This window comes from Heptranchias perlo, chromosome 15 (genome assembly GCF_035084215.1).
Source record: "Heptranchias perlo isolate sHepPer1 chromosome 15, sHepPer1.hap1, whole genome shotgun sequence".
Classification (NCBI taxonomy): Eukaryota; Metazoa; Chordata; class Chondrichthyes; order Hexanchiformes; family Hexanchidae; genus Heptranchias; species Heptranchias perlo.
Window position 1 is genome coordinate 54,562,866 of NC_090339.1, and position 14,593 is coordinate 54,577,458.

A 14,593-nucleotide genomic window follows, 5' to 3' on the forward strand; every position below is an offset into this window, starting at 1 on the left:
AGGAAAAGCCGCGCCTGCGCAGTTGCGAACCCGGTAGCTGGGGATTTCCTGATCATTTCTTCTCGTTGTTGTGAATCAGTCGAGGAGGGGAGGGGAAGGTTTTTTTTTTGGCAGAGGTCAATAAAAGTTGTTGGTGACCGTGAGTTTAGATCTACACGCCGTCAACAAGCTGCCGAGAATGAAGTTTGGAAGCAGCAAGTGGGAATTACCCGGACTGTCGCCCTGAAAACCCGGCTGACTTTTAACTGCTTTCTTATTTAAAGGAAAATGACAGTCCTGCAGGAGGTCGCTTGATGTCAGGCAGTGCGAACACACCGATCGTCCGAAGTTATGCGTTGTGAATGGCTTTCAGATTTTGGTGCAAAGGAGAGTAAGCGAGGGGGGTTTATGCTCCTGCATGTGAGGGACAGGCCTGCGTTAGAGCTCAGGCAAGTTGCACAGATGTTTCAAATGTATACAATGATAGGGTGTGTTCACTGATCTGATTTGAGTGCATTTGGTGCGGATAGTTGTGCACTTGTGTCAGCACACTCGTTTTGAAAAGAAAAAATATTGTTAAAAAAAATGAGGCCCCCCCCCTGATGGTTGAGTGAGTGGATGAGCTGTGGAGCAGTGAGGTCCCCCCTGGTTCAATTACCAGTGTGCGGAGCTAGCTGATCGCATCATATCTACGGTTGGTCTCAAGAGTCCCTGGGTTAGGTTATATAGGAGGGGAGGGGGGAGGGGAGAGGGGGGAATGGCCACGGTTCCTGCTCCCGATTGCTATCCGGTGACCCAAAAGTGAGTGTGTGCAGACGTTGGGTGACGGTAGTATTGGCTGTGATACCCCCTGTAGTTGAACAGCTTGCCCAACTTACGAGTAACGGCCACTTGGACAAAGTACTGTAAGGCAATCGGCTCCCATGGAAACACATCCCAGTAAGAAGTCCAAGTCATTAGGAGGGGAAAGGAGAAGAGCGAGCTGATGTAAAAGAGTGGACTGAGCACCACCGGTAACGCAGTTGATCTAAATTGTTGTGCACATTATTCTCGGCAGTTCTTTATAGCCTGTTGTACAACTGATGGCACATTTCCATCCCAACTACCTGCTGCTGTTTTTGGCATAGTGACATCTGTAAGCGATCACTCAGTTAATTATATCCAAAAAACTACTAATGTCTAAATTGGGGACAAGTGAGATGAGGCAAAGTAGTTCACGGAAAACGATAGTAATTTATGGGCTCAATTCACTCAAGATCGGCTCTCTTGATTTTTTTCACAACTGCAAAGACAGTTATTACTGTGGTATAGGACGTTTTTAAAGCCATGTTAATGAATTTTTTCTTTTTTTTTGTGTGTGTTTTAGCCCCCCCCCCTTTTATAAGGGGGGGGGGGTTAGGTTGTGTTTTATGTGCAGCAAATCAATAAAACCAAAATAAGTGTCAAATAATAATTTTATTATATCGATCCAGGATGTACTCCAGCCCCTGCGGTGCCCACCGGTCGCGGAAACGTTAATGACATTGATTTGGAAGTCACTTTCACAGAGGTAGTTCGAGTGGATGCAACAGCTTAGCATCAACACAATGGCCGTTGAGGAATACGTGATAATTGTTCATTAATTCCAATACAGCTGGAGATGGCTCCTATTGAAGAGATAGCATTGACACAGATGCAAAGGCTTCCTTCTGTGCTGTAATTTCTATGGTCCTGGTTCATGTGCTATGTATCTCAGAGAGCAGTGCAGAAAGTTAAGTACTTGTGCCAGTAACCAATTGGGGTTTTGTTGTTGCCGGGAGAATGTATATATACAAGATGAAACCTCACACAAAAAAAAATAGGGTTTCATTTATATTTTTTGAATATAATTTTTTTAAAAGAAAATGTGGTTTGCAACATAATATATTTTGTACATGGAAATATAAAATTAGCAGATGTTACTTTTCTCTTCAAACTTAAGCCTTAAATTGGGGTATCAATTCACAGAAAGAGATTTAATTGCAGAAAATGTTGAAATAAGAGCGACAACAAATAAAAATAGAAAGGATTTTGATAACAATTAGGAGCACGCAGGGGAAATATCAACGTCCTGTTTGCTAATGGAAGACGCGTTTATACAACAGTCTAAGGGGAGTTTATCAAACCTCACTGCGATGCAATATTTACGAAGCATAGGCTATGATTTTTGTCCCAAATATTTTCAAAAATGTTATTCCCGAGTGTGGTGTTGTGCAACTTTTTGAATCTGTTTGGTATTTTCAAAAATGCTACAAACAAGCCTGACATCCTGTTTTACATCCTGTTGTACATTCTGTGATTTTTGATAAGTTGCTTCCTTGCAGGAGATAAAGTGTTGGTAACTTATTGTTCTATCTGTACTGGGAGTTCCAGACTTTCCCACTTGCCCCCATTTCGACGGTCATGCCCTCACTTCTGAATCCTCTCCTACCTTTTCATTTTTATGTACACCTATCTCATTAGATTGTTTACTGATATATTTTGTATCAGTCAGAAGAAGTGAAAGGTTTGTGATAATCTCGAGCTTCTGGGACCCTAAGGCAGCTTCGACTATCTGGTGGGTTTGGTACACCTCACACTTTCAACACCTGGTTGAGTTTTCACCCTCAAAACATTTTCCTCAGATTGGAGGAGCTGGAGTTCAGAAATAGAAATGTCCTTTGTGTGTGGAGACACAGCACAATTTTTATTAAACTGATTCGACACGCAATAATATTTTAATCAACCTAAATATTTTAGGTAGGTCAAGATTCAGGGCAATGGGAAGAGAGCAGGAAAGTGGGATTGGTTTTCGATTGCTCTAGCAAAGAGCTGGCACAGACAGGAGGGCTGAATGGCCTTTTTATGTGCTGCAAACACCTATGGTTCTAGCTTTAAAGGAATAATTTATCCCCAGTCATGTTGGGGCAATAATTTCACCATATTGCCTTTTTTGCTAACTTCTCTCCTGAAGGCATTAATGCATGCTGAGATACAATTTCAGCAGTGCTGTCAACCCATTGGTACCTCACCCATGACTCTTCTCTATTGGTGACCTAGTCAGTGAGAGTCAACAAACTGTGGAAGGCATCAGTTGAGCCCGATTTCCATATGCACATGCGTTACAGCAGGGGGTCACTGGATAGCAATTAGTAGTGCCAATCCTGGCTGTTTTTGTTTTGTTTCCATAACCCAGGGGGACTAAGGCCAATTACAGAGACTCAACCGCTGCATTGGATGAGATCAGTGAAGTTAGCAGAGCTCGGAAATCGCACTTGGGGACTTCTCGCCATTATGACTTGCTTCGATATTGTTTTGAGAGAAAAGTTCTAAAATAGCTTCCAAAATTCTAATATATGTTAACAAATGTTGTATAGTTCAGTTGGTAGTGTTTTTGTGGCAGAAATTGCATTGCAATGTGAAATGTAGGGGCCCTCATGTGGCTGCTATTTTGCATTGTTACAGAGAAGATTAAATGTCTATAATCTAATTTAAAAGTATGATGCATACAGATGGTGCCGAAGCTTAATGCACAGCACCACACAACGATGGGGTGCAGGTTCTGAGCTGTGATTCCCCAGACATTTGAGTCTCAGGCATCAGCTGGGGCCATTGAGGGAGGTGTTAAGGGAAAGCCAAACACACTCCCAAAGTGAGGGAAGGAATATTGACTCACTCGGGTGGCCGGATAAGGACTAGGGAACAGTGCCTAGTCTGGGGAACCGAAAAAATTATTTTAGCGTTAGTAAACTTCAAGTGAGTTCCGATGAATGGTCCAAACTAGAAATTTTAACCTGTCTTTTGTTTCTAAAGATGCGGTGTATTTCCATCATTTTCTGTTATTATTTCCAGTATTCATAGCTTTTTTTCCCCCCTTTTCATTAAGAAAATTCAACAGTTTGCTCACGGGTAGAATCTTCTGCCCAGTGACCTGGACTGTGTTCAGTTGTATTATGTAATAATCCAGATCATGACATTATATTTTTTCAACACATGAATGGATTGCCTGATTTCTGCTCCAGTGCTGACTTAAAGTGCAGCCAGGTTTGGCAATAAAAGTGGCCCCTGGTCGGACATTGTTTCTGGAGGATTGGGTTTACGAGCATCTCTTGCAATTGGATGCTTTGCGTAATGCCGCCTACTTCGGATGAGGAAACTTAGTGACAATGTTTATTTTCAAGCAGAAAGAAAGCGAAACAATGGTTCAAAATGTGCAGTGTTACCAAAGGGATTTTATCTTCATGCACCATCCAGACACTGGGCAGAGTGGAAATGCATTTGGAAATAGACACTTCTTTATTACTTCATCTCTTTCAACCCTGAAGTCAGTCATCCATCATTTTGTAGTCTATTTTCTTTATTGGTTTCTTTTTAAAAACGTGTCCTTATTTTCTGTTCCTTTTTATTTCTTTAGGCCATAATTGTGCTCAGCAATATGTATGATGTCAGTATTGGCAATTGAAATGCTTCTGCTAATTCAGTCACCCAGTATCAGTAACAAATGCTCCCAGGTTCAGGTGTAACTGCAAGGCAACACTCCCTCAATTCTGCCCCCACAATGTGCTAACCCCAGAAGAGCACCCTCTACTGCACCAGTGTGATAATTATTTCACTTTTCCCCCCACACCAGCTGTGCCTTTGGCCAAAGTATGAACTTGTCAGTTGGTGGAAGTTTCGCACTGTGAGCTCCTACCTGTTAGCAATTGGATTTTTAAAAAAATTCATTCTCGGGATGTGGGCGTCACTGGCAAGGCCGGCATTTGTTGCCCATCTCTAGCTGCCCTTGAGAAGGTGGTGGTGAGCCGCCGCCTTGTGCTGCTGCAGTCCGTGTGGTGAAGGTGCTTCCACAATGCTGTTAGGTAAGGAAGTCCAGGATTCTGACCCAGTGACGATGAAGGAACGGGTAATTTATGTCCAAGTCGGGATGGTGCGTGACTCGGAGGGGAACTTGGAGGTGATGGTGTTCCCATGCACCTGCTGCCCTTGCCCTTCTAGGTTTGGGAGGTGCTGTCGAAACTGAGCAAACTCAATTCCCATAAGACCCCTACAACCGACAGACAGAGGAGACTGGTTTTTAATTCAGGGTGGGCTTAGATTCCAAGCCAAGCCGCAGAGGTGAAATGTCAGTGTCTATCTCACTCCCGCACCCAGTCCCCTTTCCATTCTTAGCTTGATTCCCCCCGTGTCCTACCCAAAAGCATACAGTGTCCTTAACTAGCAGTAAAAATAAATAATAGCCCACAGACCACGCCACTGGTTTACTAATACTGTTCTAGGCAGTGACGGTAATTTTCATTTGTGCAGGAAATTTTATGAATATAGTTTTATTTCTAACCTTTTTTTACCTCTTTTCTCCAGAGCTTGATGTTGCTATGGCAGCCACAAGACTGTTCGACACTTCTGACGCAGTGGAGCTCTTTGCTCCACAGTGTCTGTACTTAAAGCCGATTGCAAGGCTGACACTCAGTGTGATGCTTCCTGAGTCCAAGTTATCCCCAAAGCTCATTTCAAATTGGGAAGTGATGGAGAGCTTGAAGAAAATAGCGTATCCAGATCAGATAACATCACTCAGAGTCTCGCGAAGTACAATGGACTTTATTCGCTTCGAAGCAGAAGTTGAAAATAAGAATCTAGTTCAAACAGTGTGGGAAAAGTTTAACAACAAGACTATCAAGATGAGCGGTATCAATGAGACCGTGAGAGTTCTGGCAGTTGTAACTCAAGTCAACTTTCCAAGCCCATGCGACTGGGAGTCTTTTTTTAAGAATGCCGAATACATGAACGAGGCTTTACCCGGTGAAAGGCCCGATACTATTCATATGGAAGGGCTGCCTTGCAAGTGGCTTTCTTCAAAGCAGCTCAACAGGGACAAGCCAATGGAAGAGATCCTTCAGAAGGTTTTTGGAAGATTCGGAGAGATTCGAAATGTTGACATTCCTATGTTGGATCCCTACAGAGAGGAGATGACAGGAAAGAAGTTCAATACATTCAGCATTGGCGGGCTCCCCACTTTTGAAGCATACATCCAATATCTGGAATGTGCAGGCTTTGTGAAAGCTATGGAGTCTTTACGGGGAATGAAGTTGATGTACAAAGGGGACGATGGAAAGGCACTGGCATGTAACATAAAGGTATGGTAAAATACTCGCAAGAAATTTCTTGGGTAGGACACGGGGGGAATTTTTTAAATTTTTTAAATTTCTTGCATTTGATACATGGGGGTTGTGGGTACACTGTCCCTCAACATCCAGCTCTTGAATAGATGGCCAGTCACAGTGTGGACACTTATTAAAAATGCCATGTTTCAGTGCTCGGTTTTGCTCAGTGGAGTCTGATTATATAATGGGAAAAAATACCTATTTAGCCTGAGGAAAGGAACAATTTTTTAGGCTTTGATATCCCTATAGAATGTTCCAAGACTCCTTTAATTTCATTAATTAGCTCCGGAGTTGCATCTTTTTTTAATGTTAGATATCGAGGGACGTGATCAATTTGACTCCATGCTAATTGGCTGATACCTTAGTGTCATCTCATGCCGAACGATACCAATATCCCCAATGCGTGCTTGTTTTAAAGTGTAGTGACTCTTACAGGGACCAGTCTCATAACTTCTCTTCCAGGTAACCTTTGACACAACCAAGCACCTTAGCGATGCAGCCATCGAAAAGCGGCACCTTGAAAGGTTAAAGCTCCAGGAGCTGGAGAAACAGCGCGAGGCGCAAAAACGGAGAGACAAGGAAGAGGAGCTGTCCAAGGAGGCTGAACGGTAAATCAGAACCTACTTTACAAGATGCCCCGGAGGGTTACAGTCTACCTCTGGACCGGCGAGTAATCCCTTTTACTTTTATATGTTGGAGATATATGTTTAAAAAATTTTTTTTAAATGACCAGGAAGGTAAAGCATCAGGACAGTAATAAATACAAAATTAACATTTGCATTATTCAATCAACAAAAGAAAGAAGACAGTGATAGAAATCCATAGCATCAGTAATAGTTTTCTCTGAATGATGGTTTACTTTGCTCACTCCAGTGTGGGTGGTTACAAAGTGACTGCTGTGGGGTGTGGTGCTGGGAATAAATGTGTCAGGCTGTTGTTAATGTCGCACTGAGCCCATTGCCTTTGCAGCTTTGGTGCTTTAATGTTTAACCTGCAAAATTACTGGGTGGCTGAGGCAGATTGTTTTGCTCATAAAGTTGACACAATTTATGGAATTTTCAAAGTCTGACAAACTATTCATTTTGATCTGTGCGCAGAAAGCAGACTGCTTGTCAGTGCATCGTAGAACCCGCTGGCTGAACTGATGTTGGGAGACGTTAGTCGTCAGGTTTTTTGGTTTCAGGTCCATGGAAGATATCAGACAATTCCAGATTTAGTCATTATTTTTGTCGCCGTTTATCTAGAAATGATGTCGACACAAAACAGGTCCACAGAGCACCAGCTGCACACAGGCAAGGCTGGTGAAGGATTTCTCTCAAATTTTATCAGTTGGGTTCAAACTAGTCGACAAAGAAACAATATTACCAATATCGTGTAAATGATCCCGTGATGGTGCAGTGTCATGTTTGTGTGGAATGTCCACTGCGAGATACAGGTGGCTTGACTTATGCAGGGCCGAATTCCACATTATATTTAAAAGAAAATTGTAATGCACACGACTTACTTAGAGACTGAATATCGCTATCAAGTACACACATTAAAATCAAACAGCTAAGGAATTACTATCAAGTTTAACATCCTTTCTGTTTTTCTGCTTCTTTTTGGAATATAATTGTTTAAGCGATAAATGCTGGTTCTATCACCGGGAATTAGTTTGGAGGATTTACTGGCTAACATCTGGGCAAGTAGGACTTACCTCATGTATTTAAAATAAATAGGTGAATTGATGAGGTCAAACTGCAATTGCTGAGTGAATAAGTGCATTGATTAGCGGGCACTAAATTATACAGACCAGGCCTGTGCTGAATTAGCCCAGCCAGGGTCGGAGTGGGATGCTCCAATTGGTCTCAGCATTTACGTATTGGAGAGGAAGGAGAATTGGTGAAGCTTCTTGCTTCTGATTGCTATCCAGTGACTCTTATTGGTAGGTGCCTGTGTGTGGATGTTTGGTGAGGACAGAATCAGATTTAGCTCTGATGTCCTTGCCGTTTTGGATGAGGTGACAAAGAGCCATTGAGGTACAATCAAACTCCAGCGTGACTCTCTGCCTTCCGTAGAAGAGGGGAGGAAACCGAAGAGAAGAGAATTAAGTTTTCTGAAGCAATATAAATTCTCTGAAATTAATAAGGGAATTCAGGTGGAACTATTCACTGTTACCGGGAAGGCCATTGAAGCAAATAGTGTAAATGGATTCTAGAGAGTGGAGGAATTGAATGATTTGGTGAAAAAGCTGGTAAATGGGGTTGATTTTATCAGAAAAGGACAAGTTTGTTCCAAAAAAAAATCTTATGCTCTTAATGTCTAAGTGCTTTTAACATCTATTACTTGGCATTTAGTAATTCATTTCTCTGAGCACTCATTCTATAAATAAAAAAAGAAAAAACAGAAAGATAAAAATAAACAAAAGGATGTTAAAGTTAATCATAAGTGTTTGTCATTAATGTTTGACTGTGTATACATGGTGACATTCACCCTTTACTGATCCAGTCTCTAAATTATACCAAAATAAAGCAGAGTCAAAACTGCTGTATATTTCAGGCAGTCTTCACGTTGAGTTTGATTGTTCATGTCACCGACCTCTCTGGTACCCGATACATACAGTCGTACTTGGGAGCCAAAGTTTAGTTGCTGAGTAATCCTGGAATACGACACTAATTATGGCAAGAGTGTAATGTGCAATATCTTGAAATTTGTAGTATGTTTCAGGATAGTGTATAGTTGTGCAATAGTTAACCATATGTTTAGAACCCATTCTTCCGTATGGATTCTCTGATTTTAGCCCGTTTCATCAGGTTTGTTATCAATAAGTCATCAACACAGTTTCAATTAATAGGCAATTTAAACATTAATGCATTTAATAAACGTATAAACGCATGGAATATACATTAATGAATATATTAAAATATGTATAATGTGGCATTGTCTATTTTCCATCATATTTTAACAGAAATTATATTTCATTTTGCCAATTTTCAATTTTTAACAGAAAAAAATCTTAAGTTCAATTGGCTTCAGGATAAGACTAAAAGCAGAGTATAATTTGAATGCTTGAGTACCGATCAGATTCATTCTATAACTACACTCGTGCCGGTTTGGCTCAGTTGGTAGCACTCTTGTCTGAATCTGAAGGTTGTGGGTTCAAGTCCCAGTCCAGGAGTTGAGCACGAAACCTGGGTTGACACTTCAGTGCAGCACTGAGGGAGTGCTGCACTGTTGGAGATGCCGTCTTTCAGATGAGACATTAAACTGAGGCAACGTCAGTCTGCTCAGGGGGTGCACAAGATCCCATGACACTGATCTGTCCAAGTTTCATCCTTCAATCACCACCACCAAAGTAGATTAACTGGTCATTTATCTCGTTTGCTGTTTGTAGGGCTTTGCTGTACACAAATTAGTTGCTGTGTTCCCCGACAAAACAACTGTCTTGAGGATGTGAAGGGCACTATATAAACGCAAGTTCGTTCTTTCCCAATGAAAGGGGGAATTAGTAATACATGTAACACATGTCTCATTCTGAATATTTGCAGTATGACATTCTTAATTATTATAATACTGTCCAAACATAGGTAGCTAAACTCTCTCAGAACCTCCCCGATACAATAGTCTAGTTCCTAATATATATTTTAATTGCAATTTTACAGAGACACCTAGGGGGTAATTTTAACCAAACTCATCGGGCAGGAATCCCACGGGACTTCAACGGGGAGTAAAATCGGGCAGGGTCTAAAACCAGTGTTGCACCTGATCTCGTCCATTTCCCGACGGGTGGGTTAGGTTAAAGTTGTCCCCCTTAAGTCTGAACACTTTGGCTGGGAATTTTTAAAAAATTGTTGTTCTACAAGCTATACATACTTCATTAAGTCATAGTTACATATAAGGTCACGCAGCACTCACATACGCTACAACAACAACTTGCATTTATATAGCGCCGTTAACATAGAAAAACGTCCCAAGGCGCTTCACAGAGGTGTAATCAGACAAAAACGGACGTCGAGTCAAAGAAGGAGATAGTAGGAGGGCTTGGTCAAAGAGATAGGTTTTAAGGAGGCTTTTGAAGAAGGAATGGGAGGTGGAGCATTATTTTACATATCATCTGATTCTGTGAGATTCTTTCTCTTGTATATGTGGAAAAGGTTCTTTCCATGAAAATAGAAAACAACTGATTAAATAACTGTGAAACATCATTATAGTAACACTCCCACTACAACTCTCCGTGATACGCTGTGTGTTCAGATATAGCACATATACTTGTGGGTTTAAAAAAAAGCAGTGCTGGATTTCCTGAGTTTGCTTAATTCTGTTGACTTAATTTCAATCAGCAGTATTCTTCAGCCTACATTGTACGTCCCTTTTATTAAAGATAAATGTGATTGTTACATTATCTCAGATGTAAAGCTGTGTTTGATAGGGAATTTGAACGTTACTCTCTATAGTTGTAACTGAATTTTGATCGCGAGAGAGAACTTTGTTTTATGAATTTTAACTTGATTCTAAATAAGCATTAAACAAACTCAAAACGCCCAGAGTGGTTCTTTGTAAATTCACATCGACTTTCTGAAATGTTGCCTTAGAAAACGCAGGGAAGACGAACGGGAAAGGGAGAGGAGACGGAAAGAGAAGCTGAGGAAGAAAGAACATAGGCAGAAAGAGCGGGAGGAGAGACGTCGCCTGCGCAAACTGTGGAAGATAAAAATGGAGAATGAGAAAGAGCTGAGAGAGGCCAGTGCGTGGGAGGAGAGAAAGCTGCTGTTGGGACAGAGGAAGCGGGAATCGTGCAGGCTTCTCGCCGTGCTTTTAAACAGAGCAAAAGTAAGTTTTTTTTTGTGTGTGACTTTCTCCCCCACATGCCCTCCTCCCCCTGCTTTCTTCCCTTTGGTCCACACGTTCCGCTATGGGCGCTGGCTGACCTGTGCGAGGTTACGGTTCCATAGCTGGCACTGGCTCTGTGGTACCTCACTAAGTGACCAACCCTTCGTGTGTCAGTCTGGACAGTGAGCGTCAGCGGGGGATCCAACGTGGATCCTGTCACACACCCAATGCCCACACTTGCACGTTTTCTAGCAGGGGGCTGACTCGAGTGGGAGCAATGGCTCACTTTTCCCCAGTTCAGGGCCACGAGTCCAGCTGAAGCAAGCGCCCAGTCAGTGATCGGATTTGGGAGCTGCTTAGTCTCAGTACCACAACAGACAGTGCATGTACCAGCTGAGCCATGGGGTGTAGCTCCAGAATTAAGTATTGTTTCGTACCCTTTCCTCCAAAGGTTGATTTTTAACTAAGCAGGTTTTAATCAATTCTTAGCTGGGCCAGTAGGTGGAGCATTTCAGCTGCAGATGAAACACTTTTGTTCTGTGTACAAGATCCCATGACACTGATCTGCCCGCGTTTCATCCTTCAATCACCACCACCACCACCAAAGTAGATTAACTGGTCATTTATCTCATTTGCTGTTTGTAGGATCTTGCTGTGCACAAATTAATTGCTGTGTTTCCTGACAAAACAACTGTCTTGAGGATGTGAAGGGCACGATACAAATGCAAGTTCTTTCTTTCCCAACGAAAGGGGGAATTAGTAATACATATAACACACATCTCATACTGCAACTGTTGAGAAAGACACTATTGATTGTTGTAACACTGTCCAAACATAACAAACTAAATTCTGTCAGGCGAAGTGTAAAACAGGCGGCCGATTCTATCCAATTAGAACATAAGAAATAGGAGCAGGAGTAGGTCACACGGCCCCTCGAGCCTGCCCCGCCATTCAATAAGATCATGGCTGATCTTCGACCTCAACTCCACTTTCCCACCCTACCCCCATATCCCTTTGATTCCCTTAGTATCCAAAAATCTATCGATCTCAGTCTTGAATATACTCAATGACTCAGCATCCACAGCCCTCTGGGATAGAGAATTCCAAAGATTCACAACCCTCTGAGTGAGGAAATTTTTCCTCATCTCGGTTCTAAATGGCCAACCCCTTTTTTTGAGACTATGCCCCCTAGTTCTAGACTCTCCAGTCAGGGGAAACAGCCTCTCAGCATCTACCCCGTCAAGCCCTCTAAGAATTTTATACGTTTCAATGAGATCACCTCTCATTCTTCTAAACTCCAGAGAATATAGGCCCATTCTAATCAATCTCTTCTCCTAGGACAACCCTCTCATCCCAGGAATCAATCTAGTGAATCTTTGTTGCACTGTCTCTAAGGCAAGTATATCCTTCCTTAGGTAAGGAGACCAAAACTGTACACAGTACCCCAGGTGTGGTCTCACCCTATATAATTGCAGCAAAACCTCCTTACTCTTATACTCTAACCTCCTTGCAATAAAGGCTAACATCATTTGCCTTCCTTATTGCTTGCTGTACCTGCATGTTAACTTTGTGATATGTGTACAAGGACACCCAAATCCCTCTGAATACCAACATTTCTTAGTTTCTCACCTTTTAAAAAATATTCTGCTTTTCTATTCTTCCTACCAAAGTGGATAATTGCACATTTCTCCACATTATACTCCATCTACCATCTTCTCGCCCACTCACTTAACCTGTCCTTTTCCTTTGCAGCCTCTTTGCGTCCTCCTCAACAGCTTACTTTCCCACTTAGCTTTGTATCGTCAGCAAACTTGGATACATTACATTTGGTCCCCTCATCTAAGTCATTGATATATATATTGTAAACAGCTGAGGCCCTAGCACTGATCCCTGTGATACCCCACTAGTTACAACCTGCCAACCCAAAAATGACCTGTTTATTCCTACTCTCTCTTTTCTGTCTGTAAAGCAATCCTCAATTCATGCTAACATATTGCCCCCAATCCCATGTGCCCTTATCTTGTGTAACAACCTCCTGTGTGGCACCTTATCGAATGCCTTTTGAAAATCAAAATATACGACATCCACTGGTTTCCCCCTTATCTACCCTGCTGGTTGCATCCTCAAAAAAAGCTAATGGATTTGTCAAACAGGATTTCCCTTTCATTAAACCATGTTTACTCTGCCTAATCATATTATGAATTTTTAAGTTTAGGTTAAAATTACTGCATCAGTAAGGTCAGGAAAACTTGCTACCAGGACACATTTTATCACCAAATATATGTTTGGCAAGGGCTGTTGATTCAGCTAAGCATTGATTCATTTAATCAATTCTTAGCTGGGTCACTATGTGGAGATGCCGGTGATGGACTGGGGTTGACAATTGTAAACAATTTTACAACACCAAGTTATAGTCCAGCAATTTTATTTTAAATTCACAAGCTTTCGGAGATTTTCTCCTTCCTGTACTAGGTGGAGCATTTCAGCTAGGTGGAGCATTTCAGCTGCAGATGAAAACCTTTTGTTCTCTGTCTGGCTGAGTGACATTAAGAAACAGAATGTCCTAATTACTTGGCCAGTCATTGTGGAAGGAACTACTCCCCTCCCCTCCCCCCCCCCCCCCCCACTTGCTGCCTCGGAGAATGCCTTGAAGGAAACAATATCTGGAAAATTGACTAAATTAAATGCAGAATCTCAGCCGGGCCTGCTGGTTTAGTTGTGCCTCTGCTTGAGCAGAACCAGCTGCCTGTTCCCTCAGCAGAGCGAGCGAGCTGCAGGGACAGGTGTCCTAACAATAACGTGCATTTCTATAGTGCTACAGGAATGTGTGGAGCGCTTTACAATAAGAGGGACACAACAGAGCAGGAGAGGAAAAGTGAGGGGGAAGGGGGGAGAGGGGGAAGGGGGGAGAGGGGGAGGGGGGGGAAGGGGAAGGGAGGGAGAAGGGGGGAGGGGGAGGGGAGGGAGGGCAGGCAGGGAGGGACCAAAGGCAGACAAAGAGAAGGGGTTTCAGGAGGTTTTCAAAAACAAGGAGGGTGGTAACAGGGCAGAGGGAACTGGGAGTTTCATAGTGGCTGAATGTGCAGCCACCAATAGTGTAGCACATGGAATACGGTCAAGGAAGACTCGGAGTTAGAGGAGTGGAGGTAGAAAAAAGTGAGGCTGAACTCAGGGTTAAACGGAAAGTCAAGGTTCTACATCTCCTCATCTCCCCTCTGGTCCTTTTGCCAATTAGTTTAAATCTGTGTCCTCTGGTTACTGCCCCACCTGCCAGTGGAAACAGTTTCTCCTTATTTACTCCTTCATGATTTTGAACACTTCTATTAAATCTCACCTTAACCTTCACTGTTCTAAGGAGAACAATCCCAGCTTCTCCCAGTCTCTCCACATAACTGAAGTCCCTCATCCCTGGGACCATTCTAGTAAATCTCCTCCGTAATCTTTCCAAGGCCTTGACATCCTTTAGACTTGTCTAGATTGCCCTTAATAGATACTCCATAAATACTCTTCTCTCTTCACCCGTAATTCCTCAGATATTGAGTTCCTGCTCTCTGCTTTGCCGTACTTCCTTATTTCTAGCAAAGAGTCTGAGGAGAGGAATAGATTGTCAGTGGGAGGCCGGTCGGATAGGGGAAGCTGGACATCCTCTG

At 42.5% G+C, this 14,593-nt stretch overlaps 1 protein-coding gene across 3 annotated transcripts in view; it reads left to right on the forward strand.

The window, feature by feature from the left end:
* Positions 1-14,593, forward strand: part of LOC137333116 (A-kinase anchor protein 17B-like) — a 25,771-nt gene continuing 11,178 nt past the window's right edge. Inside the window, exons 1-6 of one of the 3 annotated variants that reach the window (XM_067997264.1) lie at positions 1-428; positions 1,452-1,528; positions 1,613-4,300; positions 5,335-6,107; positions 6,597-6,742; positions 10,706-10,943. In XM_067997264.1, the coding sequence (XP_067853365.1) occupies positions 5,349-6,107; positions 6,597-6,742; positions 10,706-10,943 (1,143 nt within the window). In that variant the 5' untranslated portion in view covers positions 1-428; positions 1,452-1,528; positions 1,613-4,300; positions 5,335-5,348. Of the gene's footprint in view, positions 429-1,451; positions 1,529-1,612; positions 6,108-6,596; positions 6,743-10,705; positions 10,944-14,593 lie in introns of all 3 variants that reach the window. The other 2 variants (XM_067997262.1, XM_067997263.1) reach the window with 2 other exon arrangements.